This window comes from Crotalus tigris, unplaced genomic scaffold (assembly GCF_016545835.1).
Source record: "Crotalus tigris isolate CLP2741 ecotype Arizona unplaced genomic scaffold, ASM1654583v1 scf7180000018436.2726382, whole genome shotgun sequence".
Lineage (NCBI taxonomy): Eukaryota > Metazoa > Chordata > Lepidosauria > Squamata > Viperidae > Crotalus > Crotalus tigris.
Window position 1 is genome coordinate 501,237 of NW_024097002.1, and position 17,696 is coordinate 518,932.

General features: G+C 37.4%; 1 protein-coding gene across 7 annotated transcripts in view; it reads left to right on the plus strand.

The window, feature by feature from the left end:
- The window catches only part of CEP170B (centrosomal protein 170B), a 66,678-nt gene that overhangs the window by 25,086 nt on the left and 23,896 nt on the right, over positions 1-17,696 (plus strand). For all 7 annotated transcript variants that reach the window (XM_039352528.1, XM_039352529.1, XM_039352523.1 and 4 more), the window contains exons 5-10: positions 1,022-1,080; positions 3,669-3,807; positions 12,092-12,208; positions 12,502-12,978; positions 13,996-14,762; positions 17,237-17,422. In XM_039352528.1, coding sequence (XP_039208462.1) covers positions 1,022-1,080; positions 3,669-3,807; positions 12,092-12,208; positions 12,502-12,978; positions 13,996-14,762; positions 17,237-17,422 — 1,745 coding nt within the window. The remainder of the gene's footprint in view (positions 1-1,021; positions 1,081-3,668; positions 3,808-12,091; positions 12,209-12,501; positions 12,979-13,995; positions 14,763-17,236; positions 17,423-17,696) is intronic.

Consider the following 17,696-nt stretch of genomic DNA (forward strand, 5'->3'; position numbering starts at 1 on the left):
CAGTTTTATGGTTGACATACCATCTTAGTTACCAGTCATTGTTGAACTAGATAGGTGTTACTTTCTGGTGTCCTCTCCTCTTTTACTATTCATTTCTGGTAATTAATGGGACATGTACTAGTGTTTGCAAACTTTCTGGAATGTGTAAGTTGTAGCTTTTGCTGCTAACTACTAATGTTAAAAAATGACTTTAATGAACAATTTTCCATTATAGTCCATTAATGACTGGTATTGCAAATATATATCCAAATTGATGTGGTCACTGTTGGCCTCCTGAGTTCCTTTGGTCAGTTTAAGTATAGTTAGTGTGTATTGTAGCTTAATGAATATATGTAAGAAAAGGAGAGGGGACAAGGAAAGGAGTGATATTGTAACTTTATCATCAATCTCATGTGATGTTGATTCATTCATTCTTTCCTGTTAGAGCACTGGATAGCTTGGGCTACCCTACAGGGAAGATTTTAGATTCAGTCAGTTTTTAGAGAAGGCATTGTTGCTTTGCTATTATTATTAGAATTAATATTTTTGTTCTAAATAAAGGAAAGTGCTTATATGAAACACTTTAATACACTTTAGAAACAAAAATTACCTTCAAGTAAAGCCTTCTTCCAAGTTTTGCAATAATGCTCATAGCTAAATTCTCTTTTTTATGATCTTCAGTTATGATAAATCATTTGACTGAAAAAGAAATCAAGTTGTGTCTGTTTGCCTTCGCAAATGCTGATAATTAACCAGTATTAATTGCATGAACCATATCTTAATCCTTTAATAACAGCTTTAATAATCAGTCATGGTTTTTCACCTCTTTTAAGTTTACTTTTATACTCTAATCTTCATCCAACTTTGTAGCCTTGAAATGTTTGAAAGGCTTCATGTGGTAATATCTTGCCTATCTCTGCTTAAAATAATCCCAAAAGAGATGGGATTTGTTTGTTTGTGTGAATGATGCATCGCCTGAAGTTACTGTTAACCTATGTCTGAATTCTTCTGAAGCTGCATTTTTCCTTAATACTTTTTCTACATGCAAACATGTATGTCCTAGAACATATCCAGCACAAGGTTCCAGAAGAAGTGCTAAAAGTAAGTATCTGTGTTCCCTTTTAAGTGGCAAAGTGAAAAAAAAACCCTCAAAATATGTAAACTATGGTTTTAGTGGAGAATTCTGCCTGGAATTTAGTTGACCTTCATCAGTGCTACTATACTTTATTGTATTTTTGCCATCTTTTACATAGGTTGTTAAAAAAAAGGGGAGGGGGAAGCAAGAGAGGAAGAAAGGACCAGAATTCTTGAAGAATTGTAGTCCTAGGTCATTAACAGAGTAACAGCTCAGTATAGATTTTATACATAAAAGTGTTAAGTTCAGTCCTAAAGAACTTTCTTTTAAATAAGGACCAAGTATAGAAGATAATGGAAAGTGGTTGTCATTAAAAAAAAAAAATCCTGTAATACAGGTCTAGGTAGCCACGTAGTCAATTTGGTAAAATGCTTGTTCTTATTTTTGTTTGTTCAAATGCCCAATTCTCATTTTCTAAACTTGTGTATAAATTAGAATGCAGTTAGATGTGAAAACTGCACTTTTCCAAATTTTGCAGTGCAGTTTACAGTTCGAGAAATATTTCCCAAAATACATTATATTCAGGTAAATTACAAAAATGAATGCTTTGAAAATCACTGAAATCCGAGTTCATGTAATAATAATTGGAATGAACTTTTCATGTGTTGGTCCTCAGAAAACCCAGCATGGAACCAAGCACAGTCAGTTTAAATGTTTTCTTAAGCTTCATTGATGTGAAAGATCTGCTAATCTTTCTCAGATGCAGATTACTACCTCTCCCATATATTTCCACAAAACTTTCCCATGAGAAATTACCAACATAATATGCTGAAATAATCTTAGATTAAGATTAAGAAATAATCTAAATCTCCTTGAAGGCAGTTCTGCACTTTGCCAAATCCTGAGTGATAACTTAATGTTCCACCTAGCCCTCAAGACAGGATTCCTTCACATTTTCAGGCTTTTACTGGTAGTCTTGAGTTCTAGAGACTTGATTTATTAAAACAAATCAACTATAAACATTGAGAAATCTTGGCTCGGACAAAGTAGGGATGTAGGCTATAAGCTTTGTTTTGATTACCCAACTCTGAGAAAATATGCTTTGCAGGAAAGATGGCATCTTTCATTGCACTAATGCCATTGTTGGTCAGAAAACATGAATCATAGGCTTTATAGCAGTACTGATTGATAACCTTACCCGAATTTCGGTGAGAAGCTAATGGGACTATTTTGGCAAAAAACAGCAATTTAAAATGGACTTAGTGACTTACTTTCAGCAGTGGATTATACCACTCTTTACCTTTCTCCAAATTTGCTCCAAATGTTTTCATCCAAACAACCAAAGATTCCTAAAGTTTACCTATTGATTTTGTCTCTGAAAATTAAGTGAAAAATTAAATGAATTCAGCTACTAAGCTACTGAAATGAACTCATCTCTGTACCTTGCCTCTTGTTTGTTTGCATCTCCACTGCAACAGAGTCAAGCTTTTCCTGTATGCCAAGATTTTCCTGGGGTAGATTTGCATGTAACTCTACACCAAGATTTAATGTTACATGCAAGAAAGTAGTTGCCTAAAGGGTAGGTTTGGCCTCCTGTTCCATGTTTGGCAGCAAAAATACTTTATAATTTAGTTTCATCCTTGTATATTTCTAGCTTGTTCTTATTAGGCCAGTTTGGTCTAGTGCTTAAAGCAGGCTAGAAAGGAGCAGACTATGAGTTCAAGTCGAAGCTGAATTTTAGCCATGAAAGCCAGCTGGATGACTTTGGACAGTTACTCTCCCTCAGCCCAACCCACCTCACAGGATTGTTGTTGTGGCTAAAATAGGAGGAGGAAGATGGGGTAGATATGTTTGCTATCTTGAGTTATTTGTAAATAATATACAAATAAATAAAAAATAAAAATAAATCATTGAGTAATACTTGAGTAATACTCAAGGAGAGAAGCAACCTGGAACTGAGGAGAAACTTCCTGACAGAACAATTAACCAGTGGAACAACCTGCTTCCAAAAGCGGTGAATGCTCCAACACTGGAAGTTTTTAAGAAGAGACTGGACAGCCATTTGTCCGAAATGGTGTAGGGTTTCCTGCCTGAGCAGGGGGTTGGACTCTATGACCTCCAAGGTCCCTTCTAACATCATCATCATCATCATCATTTAAAGGAATAGTCAGTTGTGGTCCATTGATATATCTGGTTTTTCTGCTGAAGCCAGTGAACAAGGTAATCCTATGAAAAATGAGCTCTTTATCTTCCTGAATCAGGTGCGGTGGGGAGAGGTTAAAGGTATTTTGCTTAAAATTAGACATGTGTGAAAGAACAGGAACCACTTGTGTTTCTTGTTCCTTCTGCTTCTGCATCATTTCAGAAATTACTGTTCAGTGGCCAAAAAGATATTTGCTGAATCTTCCTAATTCAAAACTTGTTACTTTTCTAAAATTTGATACAGAGATTAGGATTGGAACCAAAACTCTGGAAAAATAGGTGTTACAATATTTCTTAGTTATTTTCCTGATACAAATTCCTTTTCACCATCTACCTTACAAAATGACCTTTCTTTGTGACTTCCTGTGCATTTCAGAGTATGCACACCAAGTTTCTTTCCTTTCCTTTTCAGCATGAGAAATATACCAGTCAACTTCAGATGAGCTTTAAAGGCACAGCAATGAAAAGAGCAGAGCAGCCAATGGAACATGGTGGAAATATTGAATTCCCCCAAGCCAAGCTGGAGAAAGGAGAGAAGAAAGCAATTACAGGTACCAGTTTAGAAAAACCAGTTAATTAAGATATGGGAGAGGCCTTTCTCCTCTAGAATTTTGATTTATATTTATTTATTACATTTATATAGTCATCCATTTCACACAAGTGACTCTGGGCAATTGACAAGGATTAAAACACAGAAAAATCTACCACGTACAGGTATAACTGTCAATGCCCAAGGATAAAATACCCTACTCATTGAAAGATACATAGTAAGAACAGAGCTCATCTGCTTGATGCTGCATTAGTAGTGTTATAGTGTGAGGAATACTACCTCTTTTGTTTCTTCCTATTGAAGTTGAAATTAGTGCTTGAAGAAGGTTTTAACGAAGCTTGTTCTTTATTTTCCAGAGGGAAACTGGGATCCAAAGAATAAAATGATAGATTTTAATAGATTGTTAGAAAAAGCATCTTGTTATGTGTGCACCCAGTGTGCAGTATATGCTACATTCATGTGCATATTGATATGAAATCAACTTTGCAATGGAATCAATAATTTGGTTTTAAATATTCACTGCCTTTAGAAACAAAACTCTCACTGCCTTCCTTGAGCAAAGGACTAGATAATATAAGGAAAAGGAAAGGAGTCCCTGCGGATTTTACTCCACTGTCATAACTGACTATAGGGGGCAGTGCTCATCTCTGTTTCAAGGGCCATTGAGCCAGCGCTATCCGAAGATGTTTCTGCAGTCATGTGGACAGTATGACATCACAAAATGCTGTTTTCCTTCTCACCAAAGTGGTATCTATTAATCTACTCGCATTTGCATGCTTTCAAACTGCTAGATGGGCAGGAACTAGACCAGGGGTCCTCAACCTGGCCACTTTAAGACTTGTGGAGTTCAACTCCCAGAATGGCTGGCTGGGGAATTCTGGGAGTTGAAGCCCACAAGTCTTAAAGTGGGAAGTTTGAGGACCCCTGAACTAGGCGAAGGTGGGAGCTCACCTGGTCCAGCGATGCTCAGGTCTCAAATCTGGGCTGTCAGCTTTTCCAGCTGATAAGCCCAGCATCTTAACCACTAAGCCATCGTGCTACTTAGATAATATAAAGGATCCCCTAATATTGCAGTTGTTTGTGTTGTGTTTTTTTCACCACAACATACTCTGGCTGATAGTCTTATCTTTACTTGAATTGAAAGTCACTTTCAGATTACCCCAGTTGAACATTTTTAAGGTTATAAACTTAAAGGTAAAAAACTTAAAAGCTAACTATTAAAGTTATTAAACTTGAAAGCTATCTAAATCAGAAGGATTTTGGAGAAGATTTTTTTAAAATTAGAGGGTTTTTTTTCCTATATAAACAAGTCACTGTTTCATTTTCAGCAACTTCAGTATTTATGTGTGTATATATTTATTAGATTTGTGTGCCACCCATCTTGTCTGGTATTTTTTAAGTATTTTATGCCTTTAGGGTTTAAAGTAAGTTCCCTATATCTGTCCTTTCCATTTTTTTTCTTGCTGTTTTTCTTCTCTTGCTTGAAGACTGTGTACATGCTTATTATAATTTTTTTTTTCAGCAGGCAAATGAATAGGTTTTCCCAAAAAATGTGCAGGCTGGGCAAACTTGTCTTTGTCTTACAAGTCGTGCATGAACAGTTTAGATTAGTATTTCTCAAGTTGGGCAACTTTAAGATGGATGGACCTCTACTACCAGAATTCCTCAGCCAATCACAGTGGAGTATTCTGGGAGTTCACAAGGTTGAGAAACACTGGTTTAGATGATTCATGGGGCAGAGAATGCAAAATTTCTGATGAACTGTATTTCCATAAAAAATTACAAATTGAATCACCTGTTGCAACTTTGGGAAAACAATAAAAACAACTTTATTTTAATTTACCTCATTGCCTTACCATCAGTCTATCATTAGTACTAGGCATTGTTCTTAAAATTAATTTTGGATTCTAATTTTAAACCATCTCATAAAATGTTAATGTATAGTTTGTCAGCTAAAAATGCCCAAAGCAATAAGAAAATAACAATATTTTAAGAAATTTAAACAAAAAAAAATCCAACTTCTTACTTTTTTTCCTTGATCTATCGTAACTTGCAATATATTGAAATTTTCAAACTTCACATAGTCTTTTTTTAAATAAGCTTTTGCAGCAGTTTAATTTTTTAAATGATTTCTGTAACTGAGATATGTGATTTGTGTTTCTTTTGGGCTTCAGAAATTGTTTATTGCAGAAATAAAATATAAATAGCATGACAAAATAAATCAATATAGTGGAAGATGATAAGGAATTCTTGGAAGTGATTTCATCTGGTTGCGTTTGCATTTTGAAGTCCACTCTTCCATACTTAATGTGACTTCCAAAAAGGTATTTTGACCTCGTCTTGATGTAATCAGTTAACTGTGTTGCAAGAATAGATCAGTGGCTGAAAAGTGGTTTATCTAAGTATAAGAAGTAACACAAGTAGCAATACAGAGACCCACAATTCAGAAAATTAACAATAATGAATGGGGCTCAAAACTGAAGGTTATGCTTTGTGGAAGTATGATCTCATACAAGCAATCCTAAAAGAAAAAAAATGTGAAAAGGAAGTACAATTATGAGTGTCCCAAAATGGGAAGGAAATCTACTCATTCGTAGTCTTTAGTATTCTGAGACTTTGGTTAAACTTTAACCAGCAAATTTGTGCCAAGAGCTGTTATTATGGCATGATTCATTTAAGTATATCATATAAGTAAATATTTAATTTGAGATTAAATGCTTTGGGACTAAATTAAGGTCTTTAAAATTGAGGAGGATGGAGGGCAATGTGAAAAAGGAGTTGTTTTTAATTGTGTTTGAGATAATTCTGTTTCTGGTTTCTTCTTAGTATAGTACATGGAATCTTGTTAATTAGATCAGTATATAAGTATTTCTAAAATAATAAATATAACCATAATCATTATCTTGATTTCCAAAAAAGTTAACTCTCATACTCTTAGACAAAACATGAAGAAAGGGATGTTTAAGAGGTTGGTTCTCACTGGTGGTCCAGGATTGCTGGAATCTCTAAGCTCTAAAGGCATAATTGATGATAGGAGACAATAAAGCTGCTTAAAGGAACAATACTGAAAACAGCCAGTGCCATGCAAACCACAAATGCTAAAATATATCCTCTCCTTCTGGATAATGATAGAAAGAAAAAAATGACTACCTCATATAACTTGTCCCCTTTTATTTAATCTGCCATGTTTGTATATGTGTGTGTATCCATTATTGTTCATAGATCTGCTTTCTTATTATTTGGTTAAACAAAGTCTGGTTAAACAATTCTCCCATATGTGGCAGGTAACATGCTGCATTGCTCACTAGGAACAGTGATCCTTAAACTATTTGACCCAATTACTCCTTTTCCCAACCTCAAATAATGTAATTACTACCGCCACCCCACAAAAAATCCTTCAGACAGTTGTTTTCATAAGTGTCTTGGCAGCGGCAGTCCCAAACAAGCAATTACAAATTGCTCCATTACCCCCTGAATATGCCCAAATTACCCTCAGTTTAAAAACCACTGCAGTAGAAGGTGGTTAAAGCTCATTTTCTCAACCTGATGGAAATAACAACTTGCTGGAAGAAGCTGTAATGCAAAGCTGATTCTGCAGTACAGTTAATTTTACATTTTTCTTTGGCAGTTGTTTAAGATTACATGGATGCTTTTCCTGTATGATTTGCTGTTTTCTGACTAAAGGTTATAAAGATTTAGTTCTATGAATAATAGGTTAAAAAAAGATGAACATTCAAGATTTCTCTAATACAAAACCATCTATGAAGTAGGATTTGGCACTGACAAGCATAGTAGGATTCTGTGCTCTGTTCAACAATACAGATACAGATTTTTAAAAAGTTTTGTTCCAAATTATAATGACCTTCAGGTACAAAGGAGGTTACTTCCTGTCCTAGATGCTGACCCTCTATGGCTGTACATAAAAACTTTCCTCTTATGTTAGGTGGATTAACAGAAACATGTACATTAAAACATTTAATTTAGTGAAAACAGACTGATATATTGGAGTAAACAAATATGGATGGGCTATCAATTGAAAGCTGCCTCTGAGAGTTTTTTTTAAATATATAGCTCTTTTTCCTTACATTTGATTAGACTGTATTTTTAGCACAACACTCTGGAGAGTGTTGGCAGAGTGCTCTTTCTAATCTTCCAGTTAGTTGTCCCTGTCTTTTTAGTAGATATGGATGAGTGTTGCTGTCTTTAAGTATTCCTAAATTAACCTGCTTCCTATTCTCCTTTTAATTTCAGCTGTTTGCTAGATTTGTTCTTTCTTTTTGATCCCTGCTTTTATCGCATTTACTGTGGATTTCCTACTTCAGCAGCAAAACCAAGTGCAGAGTCTTCACATAATGTAAAGATAGGCAATTCTTTCTGCTTTCTAGAAACTTCTTAAATGAAGGAATTTATAATTGCTATATATCTCCAATATATGTTAGTTGAAGTTTATTGACTACATTTGGAATAAGCAACCATTTCATGCAAAATAGTGACTGAATCACTGACTTAATCAGAGATAGGATAAAAATGTCTACAAGTTGGTTTCTTTCTTGCCAGCCACTGTATAGATTGCCATGGCTTTCTTCCCAGATGTTTTTTGGATTTCCCTTTTCTTAAAAAATGGTTAATCTGTCTAAAATTCTCAGCATTGTTGATAGGACATCCCTCTCTAGAATGGGCATACTATCTGCTTGGTGACAAAATGAAGGACGTTTGTTTCATGTTTTTATGACATGATTTACATGGATTTGGCTAGTCTAAAGAAAAGAAGAAATAGGGGTAACATGATAGCAGTATTCCAGTATTTGGGGAGCTGCCACAAAGAAGAGGGGGTCAAATTATTCTCCCAAGCACCAGAGGGCAGGACAAGAAACAAGGGCTGGAAAATGATCAAAGAATGAACCTGGAATTAAGGAGAAACTTCCTGACAGTGAGGACAATTAACCAGTGGAACAGCTTGCCTCCAGAAATCGTGTGCATTTCATCACTGGAGGTTTTTAAGAAGAGGCTAGACAGTCACTTGTCTGAAATGGTATAGGACGGTTCTCCTGCTTGAGCAGGAGGCTAGACTAGAAGACCTCCAAGGTCCCTTCCAGCTCTATTCTATTTTACATTGCTCTTGTAAAACAGTGGTGGCCTGCTACTGGATACTCAGTTCTTGGTATTTCTACTTTGTAATAACCTCAGATAACTGGGATAAGAAATATGTCTGCCTTAAAATGCTGTTAGTAGCTCAAATAAATAGTACTGGGTTTCATGAAGTAGAGATGTGACTTGATATAAGGGGACTTCATATATTTGTTCATTAATGTGTACTGAAGTCACAGCCTTGAGAAGACAAGAGGATTCTAGTTAGACAGCTAGAAATGTGCCTAGGGAGCCTCCCTCTCTCCAGGCTATGGACATGCCCAGAATAGTTTTGGATAATTTTTGTCACCACCTTTGAGAGGCAAAGCAGGCATTCTTTCAGTTCAGCCTCAACACAAGACTCCTTTCCATCTTTTTCTCTTCCTTTAAATTCTCTGTAACCAAAATCTACCACCGAATCAGGAAATAATCTGTTTCCCTGATTATCTCTTTCAGTTGAGGACTTTCTGCCTTTTTCCTAGGTTTGCTAATAACATTTTCTCCTGGAAGAGTTCACATCTTTGCATTCTTTTTCTCTTCAGCATAAGTTGCATTTTAAAAATGGGATCATGTATCAGATTTGTGGACATGGTGCCTCATCTTCAAGAATAACTTTGAGGAGTGAAGAGTACACTGCTCTAAGAGTACACCTATGTTTATTGCTCTACTTTTGTTGATTTTAATTGGTTTAATTCCATGCGGATCCTACCACCCCAGTATTTTTAACAGACTACAGTTGCAAGGGCCAATCTGTAAAGAGGACACATGCCTATTGGTTATCACACACTGACATAAATACTGGTACTCCTCACTTAACAATCCTAATTGGGACAAACTGTCCCATCCCACTGAGATTGCCCAGCCCTACCTGTGCTGGCAGAGGAGGCATGCTGCAGGCCCTATCAGCCAGACTCTTCCGGCTGGCCCGGAGTCCAGGAGAAGAGCCTTCTCTGCCATCACACCTGCCATCCTGTCCCCCAGTCGGCTCCAATCCTCCTGACCTTCCACAAGACCTTAATGAGCTGGCTCTGCCAGTTGGCTTAGGGCTCCAAATGTGGGACGGGCTTTACACAGGGGGTGGTTGAGATTAATAACAGATCCCACTTCCCCCCTGCTCATCCTACTTCCTTCCTCCCCATCTTTTATCTAGAATCGTGTGTTGTATTTTTGTAGTATTTTATTTTTATAGTTTTATCCATTTATATTGTAAGCCAGCCAGAGTTATCCTGTGGTAAGATGGGCAGCTAATACATTTAATAAATAAATAAACTCCATCGCTGAGCAGTGTCATTGTTAAGCAAAATATCAGGTGGCAGCTTGGTTACTGATGGCAGTTTCAGCAATCCCAGCTGCTGTTGTTGAGCAAATCTCATGCAGTCATTAGATGAGGACTCTCCCAGATGCAAGCCATTATTGGAAGACAGTGGGATTGCCTCCATTTCAGCCCTCCCACCTAACTATTCCCATCTCTGCCCATTTCATCGCCATCTACCCACTGCCACCAGCTGCCCCTGCCATATTCAGTACTGCCTTGAGAATCATTTGTAAGTCCCTTTATTCAGTACCATTGTAACTTTGGACCATCACTGAATGAATGGATGTTAAGCAAGGATTACCTGTAGTTCAATATGCAAATGCCCGATTGACCTTGATGGTATCTTTAAATGGATCTATTCCCTGCCCTCTACTCCTTAAGCTGTCTGCTGGAATTGATGAGGCAAGAAATGTGCTTGAGGGATTAATGCCATCTGGATAGATGGACATAAAAATTGTGGTGGTGGAGGGAGGGGGATAATTAATGAAGTATATTCCAAGAAACCAGTTCTAATGCAGTTAAAACGACCGAGCAGTTTAGTTATTATTTATTCAAGCTGCAGTGAAAATTGAATGATTCAATACTCAGAGTATGGCAATGTTTTTTTTTTGTTCTGTTAATCTTTTGGCCCTAGAAAATAATCCCAAGGCATATGACATAGCAACTAAGCACAACTAGTCTATGTGCCTGGGTTAAGAATGCTTACAAACTTATTTCTGTCTGTGTTATGGAAGGAAGGTGGTACATAACTGGAACATAAGACTGCTTTTCTTCTTATTCCAAAAGAATTTGTAGAAACAACAGACCCTTGACAATATGGCTTTATGTTTTTTTCCTGTCAGCAGGAGCCAGTAATATAGAGGAGAAGCAAATAATATCATGATGACTGTAAGACTATTTCCAATATTAAAACTGCCTACTTGCCAGTTAATGGGAATGTCATGCAGACTCTTAGGAAAAAAGCATGGGTTTGTTTCAACAGCAATTTTTTATTTAAATCATGGATCACAGATCTGTTTTAATAGTATCTCTCTCTAACCACTTTATATTGGACAAATTGAATAAAGGATCTCATTATCTCTTTTATTGTAACTTGCATTGAGGCCTGATGCAGGTGTTATATTGATTCATTTTTAATTATGCCAATATGATTACAAGCCAACCTTACACCTCTTTGAGGGCAGTGGGCAGTACAGAGATATGAAAAATAAATAAATAAACCTTCAGATTGTACTGCTGCTGGCTTTCTGCGAACTCCCTTTCTTAAGTACAGGTACTTATGACCAGAATTTTGCCCAAAATTTATATTGCTAAATGAGATATTTGTTAAGTGAGTTTTGCCCCATTTAACGACCTTTATTGCTGCAGTTGTTAAGGGAATCATTGCAGTTGTTAAGTTAGTAAAACATTTGTTAAATGAATCTGGCTTCCCCACTGACTTTGTTTGTCAGAAAGTCACAAAAGATGATTGATCACAGATCTCGGGACCATCATAAATATGAACCAGTTGCCAGGCATTTAAATTTTAAGTATATGACCATGGGGATGCTGCAATGGTCATAAATGTGAAAAATGATCATAAGTCACTTTTTTCAATGCCAATTGTTGTAAGTATATACCTGTATATCTGCACTGGATGTAATTGTGGTTAATTTTGTCCAGGTAGTACGAATTATGATTTGAAACCAAAGTTTGAAGTTGTTTAAAGATATAATGTAGAAGCCTTTTTTCCCCAGGTAGATAAGAAGTGAATGGTTGACTATTTTTAAGGTTGATATTTTGTTCTTAATTAAAACACATACTTCTTCCTGTTTATGTTTCTTGTCTACATTTTTGTCCCCAGAGGTAACAACTACTTACCGCACACCACTCTATGGCCAGCCATCATGGTGGGGAGAGGATGATGCCAACAATAAACTGGATTCAACAGGTGACAGAAGGCCAGAAGAACAATATTCAGGTCAGTACAGCTTAGTTCCCATTTAGCAGCAAAAACATGTCTTTTATAAATAAGCAATGAGTTCTAACTTTAGGATTCAACCCTTCCATACTTGGTCACTATCTCTATCTTGCCCTTATTTATTAAGATAATCCTGTTTTGTATTAGGATCTACATGTGATTCATTTTAATAGTTGCTTTGAATTGGTTTGTTGTTTGACCTATGTTACTTGTTATATTATTAAGTTATGAAATTGTGAATTGTTGATATTTTATGGATGTTAAACCTGAGAGCTGATTTCCTCCCTATATAGACAGAACAAAAGACTTAATCCAACACGAAGAAGAAATCAATGGCAACATCTCTGGCTACAGAGAATCTCAAGGCGAGTCTGTCTACGCATTCCGAAGGGAACCCAGCTACTTCGAAATTCCAACGAAAGAATTCCATCAGCCAGTAAAATCTCCAGAGGTGCAAGTCCATGAGATCCCCACCAAAGATGTTGATGTGGCAGTGTTGCCTGTTGTGCAGAGCCATGCTTCTTTTACAATTGAGTTTGATGATTGCACTCCAGGTAAAATTAAGATAAAAGACCACGTCACTAAGTTTTCCCTCAGGCAGAGACGGAACCTCAGCAAAGACACTGGCCATGTGGAAATTATCTCTGCAGAGAGTAAAGTGGCCGACTGGCTGGTACATAATGATCCAAGTCTCATAAGAAGGCAGTCTCCTGGAGATGATGTATACAGTACCAAAAGTGACCTCCCTGTTCACGTGAAGACTCTGAAAGGTAAAGCTCTCACTAGAGGAATTGATGCTCTATGCTTTGTTTGTAACGTGTAAAAAATAAAACAATAAAATTCAGAGCCAGGGAAATTTTGGAATTAAAGATATTGAGAAGGAACACTATGTAGAAATCCAGACTATGTTATAAAATAGGTTCAAACCTCTTTTCCCTTCTGAGAAGGGTTGAGCTAGCATGAGAAGTAAATTGTAAATGCAGTTTCCAAGTGTGCTTTGGAACGTGATTTTAAGAAACAATCAAGGGATTTGTGGTGACTCCTAACAAATAATCTGAATGGGAAAACATAGGAAATTACACATTTTATGGATTCCTGCATTAAAGGGAATTTCTAGTAAAAAATGTCACCAAGGTATTTCTTGGGTTTAATATATTTTTCATACCAGCTGACTTATCTCTCTTTAATATGTTGGTTGTAAGGAAGAGGCTTTTCAGGTCACAATTTCAAATAGTTACATCAAAAAAAGTTTAAGACCTAAAATGTATATATTTTAAATAAAAAACTATGGTTTAAAATTCCTAGTGCTGTGTAAATGTAATTGATAACCCTTAATAGACAAATATATACACTATTAAAACTCTCCTGTTTTGTCTGTTTGTAACTTTCATTTGGGTGAAATGGTGTATCACAGGATAACAATTTTTCAATCAACATGCCTCAGATGGACTCCCTCAAATAATATGTCTCAAATCCCATTGGATTGAACTTTGATGAAGTTGTGGCCACTTCAGTACTGCCATGCCATTACACACCTGTGGTCGCTGTTTCTAACATCCCTTTGTGGGGAAGCCTAAAAACAGTTGAAAGTTACTCTCACTCCCACTGCTTTTTTGTACGCCCCGGTCATTCTTTTTATCTGTTTAGGTAAGGAAATTTCTCTGAAACGAGGATCCAGTAAGTCCTGGGTTGTCTAATGCTGTCTAAAGGAAGGGGCAGGGGGACAGTACTGACATAGAAAGGATGTCTTATCCTAGAATAATCTGATCTGTGTTCCTATTTTTTAGGTAACAGGCATGAAGATGGAACCCAAAGTGACTCAGAGGACCAAGTAGCACCCAAGCCAGAAAAAGAGACAGTTAGCAATGATCATATAGCAGAGCAAGCCAAACTCCAGCGCCAAATTCGACGTGATCCCCAGGAAATGCTCCACAACCAGCAGGCCTTTGTCATTGAGTTCTTTGATGATGACACGCCCCGGAAGAAAAGATCACAGTCTTTCACACACAGTGGCCATTCTACCCAAAATGAGGTTGATCCCACCTTGAAGACAAAAGTTGAAAAACGCAAAATTACAGTGCCTGCTGAGAAGCCAGGAAGTTCTGTGCCCTCCCAACATGCGCCTGCAACAGGAACCAAAGGGCCGAGCAACGCATTCACCACTCCAAGAGCTGGCTCCTTCAGGAGGGAGAAGGCAGATGAGAGGATCAGCCCTTCCTCATCCTCCACATCACGAACACCTGTAAAAAGTCATGGGAGTGTTGGAAGGAAGTCAAAATTAGCTCAAGATTTTGCTGCTGAATGTTTAAGGGAAAGCTCTCAAGCGACTCAGCTCAACACTGAAAAGCCCCCTCCTGTGCCAACACCACTAAACTCCCGAGCAGTAATTGTCCCATCAGCACCAGAAACAATTCCTCCACCAGTTGCTGATCCTAAAGTGGCCAAAGCTAGGAGACAGGAAGAGGAAGATAGCTTGAGTGAAACAGGCACTTACACTATTGAAACTGAATCACAGGACAAAGAAGTAGAAGAAGCTCGAAAAATGATTGATCAGGTAAGCTCACAGTTTTTAAAAATAAAAAGAACTAGCACATTTTTGCCATTTAGAATTTGTTTACCAAAACATTGGGGTAAGAATAGTAAGGCCTGGTACATCCACTATACTGCTGCTAACCAACTAAATTAATAGGATTAGTAGCTTTCCTTGGCCCCATCTTGCATTTGCTTATGAGTTTACTTGCTCTTGCTTTAAATATGGCAAATTTAAACTAGTTTTCTTTTTATCCAGCTTGGTTTTATAGCTGCCAAACCCTTCTTTGATGGAAACCCAGATTAAGCTTGTGCAACTAAAACGATTGCAAAATCTGCTCTTAAATAAGGCATTAATGGAGAAGGGCCAATTGTCTTGTGTGTGTGAGTGTGTGTGTGTGGGGGGGGAGAGAAGGAGGGAGAGAGGGGGGCAAAAAACTGGGATCATACAAAACCTGTGGCTGAATCCTGATCAGACAATCCTGACTGAAAATGTCATGTCTGCACTGGAACAAAATTTTGTAGTAGCTAAGTCTTATTTATCATAGACTGCAGGGAAGGCATATAAATTTAATAAGTAAGCAAATAAGGTTGATTAGGGGTTTATCTTTTACACAAAATTTTAAAAATCATTGCATGTTGAAAGAGAAAAGGGTATTGGGGTTGTGTTGTGTTACATGCAATATTTGAAAGAGCCGAATTTCTATTTTTCTTAGCTAGGCTTGTGCAGCTTGTGACCTTCCAGTCAAATGTGGTTGATCAAGCATCTTGACAACTACCTAGTGCTTATAGAGGTATTCTGCCGGTAGTCAAAGGACACGGTACTACGTCACTAATCCTATTTCAGTTAGGAAACAATGCAAATTTTAGAACAAGCCAAGTTAAAAAAATGCAAGAGGGTGCTTGGAAACAGGGCACTCAACCAAGCTGCAGTCAGTAGATAAATAAACTTAGACCCTGTCTCTGGATATATAAAAAAATGTAACTCAAGATTTCCTTTACATGCAATTAACTGCTTTCCAGAGAATTCAACTATGAAGAGAATTTGATGTAGTAGCCATGTTAAGACTAAGAACTGGGAGATCGTAAGTATTAGGCCTCTCTTTGGCATAAAAACTTGCTAAGTGGCTTTCAGCCAGTGACTCAGCCTAATCCAACTCACAAGGTTGTTGTATGGAAGGTGGGAGCATTTTGCATGCATCCTTGAGCTGCATCAGATAAAGAAATTGTAAAAACAACAGCTCTTTTCCCACTCAGGAAAGAGTCTAATTTTTCTGAGATATAATAGTTGGCCATGTATAGGGATAGTTAGCCATTTATAAAAGAAAAGCCTTCAACTGCATTTGTAGTGGAAGAATACTTTTACTAAGACAAGTGGTTACAGAACAGGAAAAAACAGATCTGAGGTTTGCGTGCGAAAGCTGCCTACGTACTTTCCCCTTTCCCAGGTCCTCCCGCTGGTTATCTCCCTAGTGTCCAGTTAGATTCAAACTTACTGTTTTGATAACAGTTCTGGTATTTGGCAGTCTCGACGATGGTTTGCATTCCATTCCCACCTCTGACTGCCTTGGGGTCTCTGGCAGGTTCTTGGATTGGTTTCTGTTTCTTGTCCCCCCCCCCAGTTGATAGTTCCCTCTTCCCATTATTCATGGCAGTCTGGCATCAACAAAGCAGCAGTAAGGCAAAGCAGGATGGCAGCACTGAATCCATTGCCAAATGAGAGACTTAATTTCCCCTCATCATCCCCACATGATAGTGTTATCTAGTATGGGGATGACATTTGCAACCACGAAATCTAGTAACAATACAATAGGCTAACTTTGAATTACATACATTCTCTGCTATATATGTATGTATTTACTGATGGCTTGTTCAAGGAACCCTGTGAACTACTACAACAGTTTTGCCTCTTCAGTTTTGATAAACCTGCTCTTGCATGAACTGCAAGAATAGGGGGATTGTAAACATGTAGTTGGACAGCTGCATTGGGGTTGATAATTACAGGTTGGGTAGACATGTATTATATAATAATTAACAATGCTATATCAATTTGGAATGTGTTTTCCTATTTGTTCTAAACTAATGCTTTCTTATGCAAAAATAGATAAAAGATGGTAAAAAAGATGTGAAAGGAGTAGGCACTCTGATGATTCCCAGTGTTTTAAATTACAGTACAGCTTTCATATTCTCAAACATCTCAGCCTGTAGATTGATAATGGTGGACCTGGAAGCTCAAAATATCAGGAAGGCAAAGTTTGCCTTTCCCCATTTTTCCGTGGTGACACATTTCTCTGATTCATCCCATATTGGAGTAATAATTGCAAGAATAACATCCTTGTCGCCTGAGAGCTGCCTGATTGAGCCTCATTTTTTTGCTTCTGGCCTCCCAGATCTTGCCATGCCAAGATGAAAAAATCTGTAAGAAAGAGCCTCTCAACCTGCTAATCCAGAATTGAAGGGGGGATTTGTTTAAGCTTCCTTTATCTTTCTGGTCACCAGGTTTTTGGTGTTTTGGAGTCTCCTGAATTTTCCAGAATTTCTTCAACCTACAGGCCAGTTATAAAAGGCGAAAAAGAAGAATTAGGGCACAATCATTTGCTTGGGGAAAACGGCTCAGCTCCAAAGATGACGATGATGCAGGTCATCGCTTCCAAAGTGGCAACGGGTCATCATGCAGATATGCAGGTACAGTCAATATGTAAAAATAGTATCCAACTTCTTATTCACCTACACATTGAATAGAACTGGAGGAGATGTTAATGCAATTTTTGAAGAATGTTTCCTTTTGATGTTATTTATGGTAATCAGAAGTTTAGATTTACATTGGTCACAAGCTCATGTCACTTACAGCAGGGAGTTTTGTTGATATTACACAGATAATTAATACCCAACAGTTTTTGCCTCAAAAGGTGCACAAAATGGATTTGTAGTTAGAGATGCTTGAAAAGTTCAGTTACAA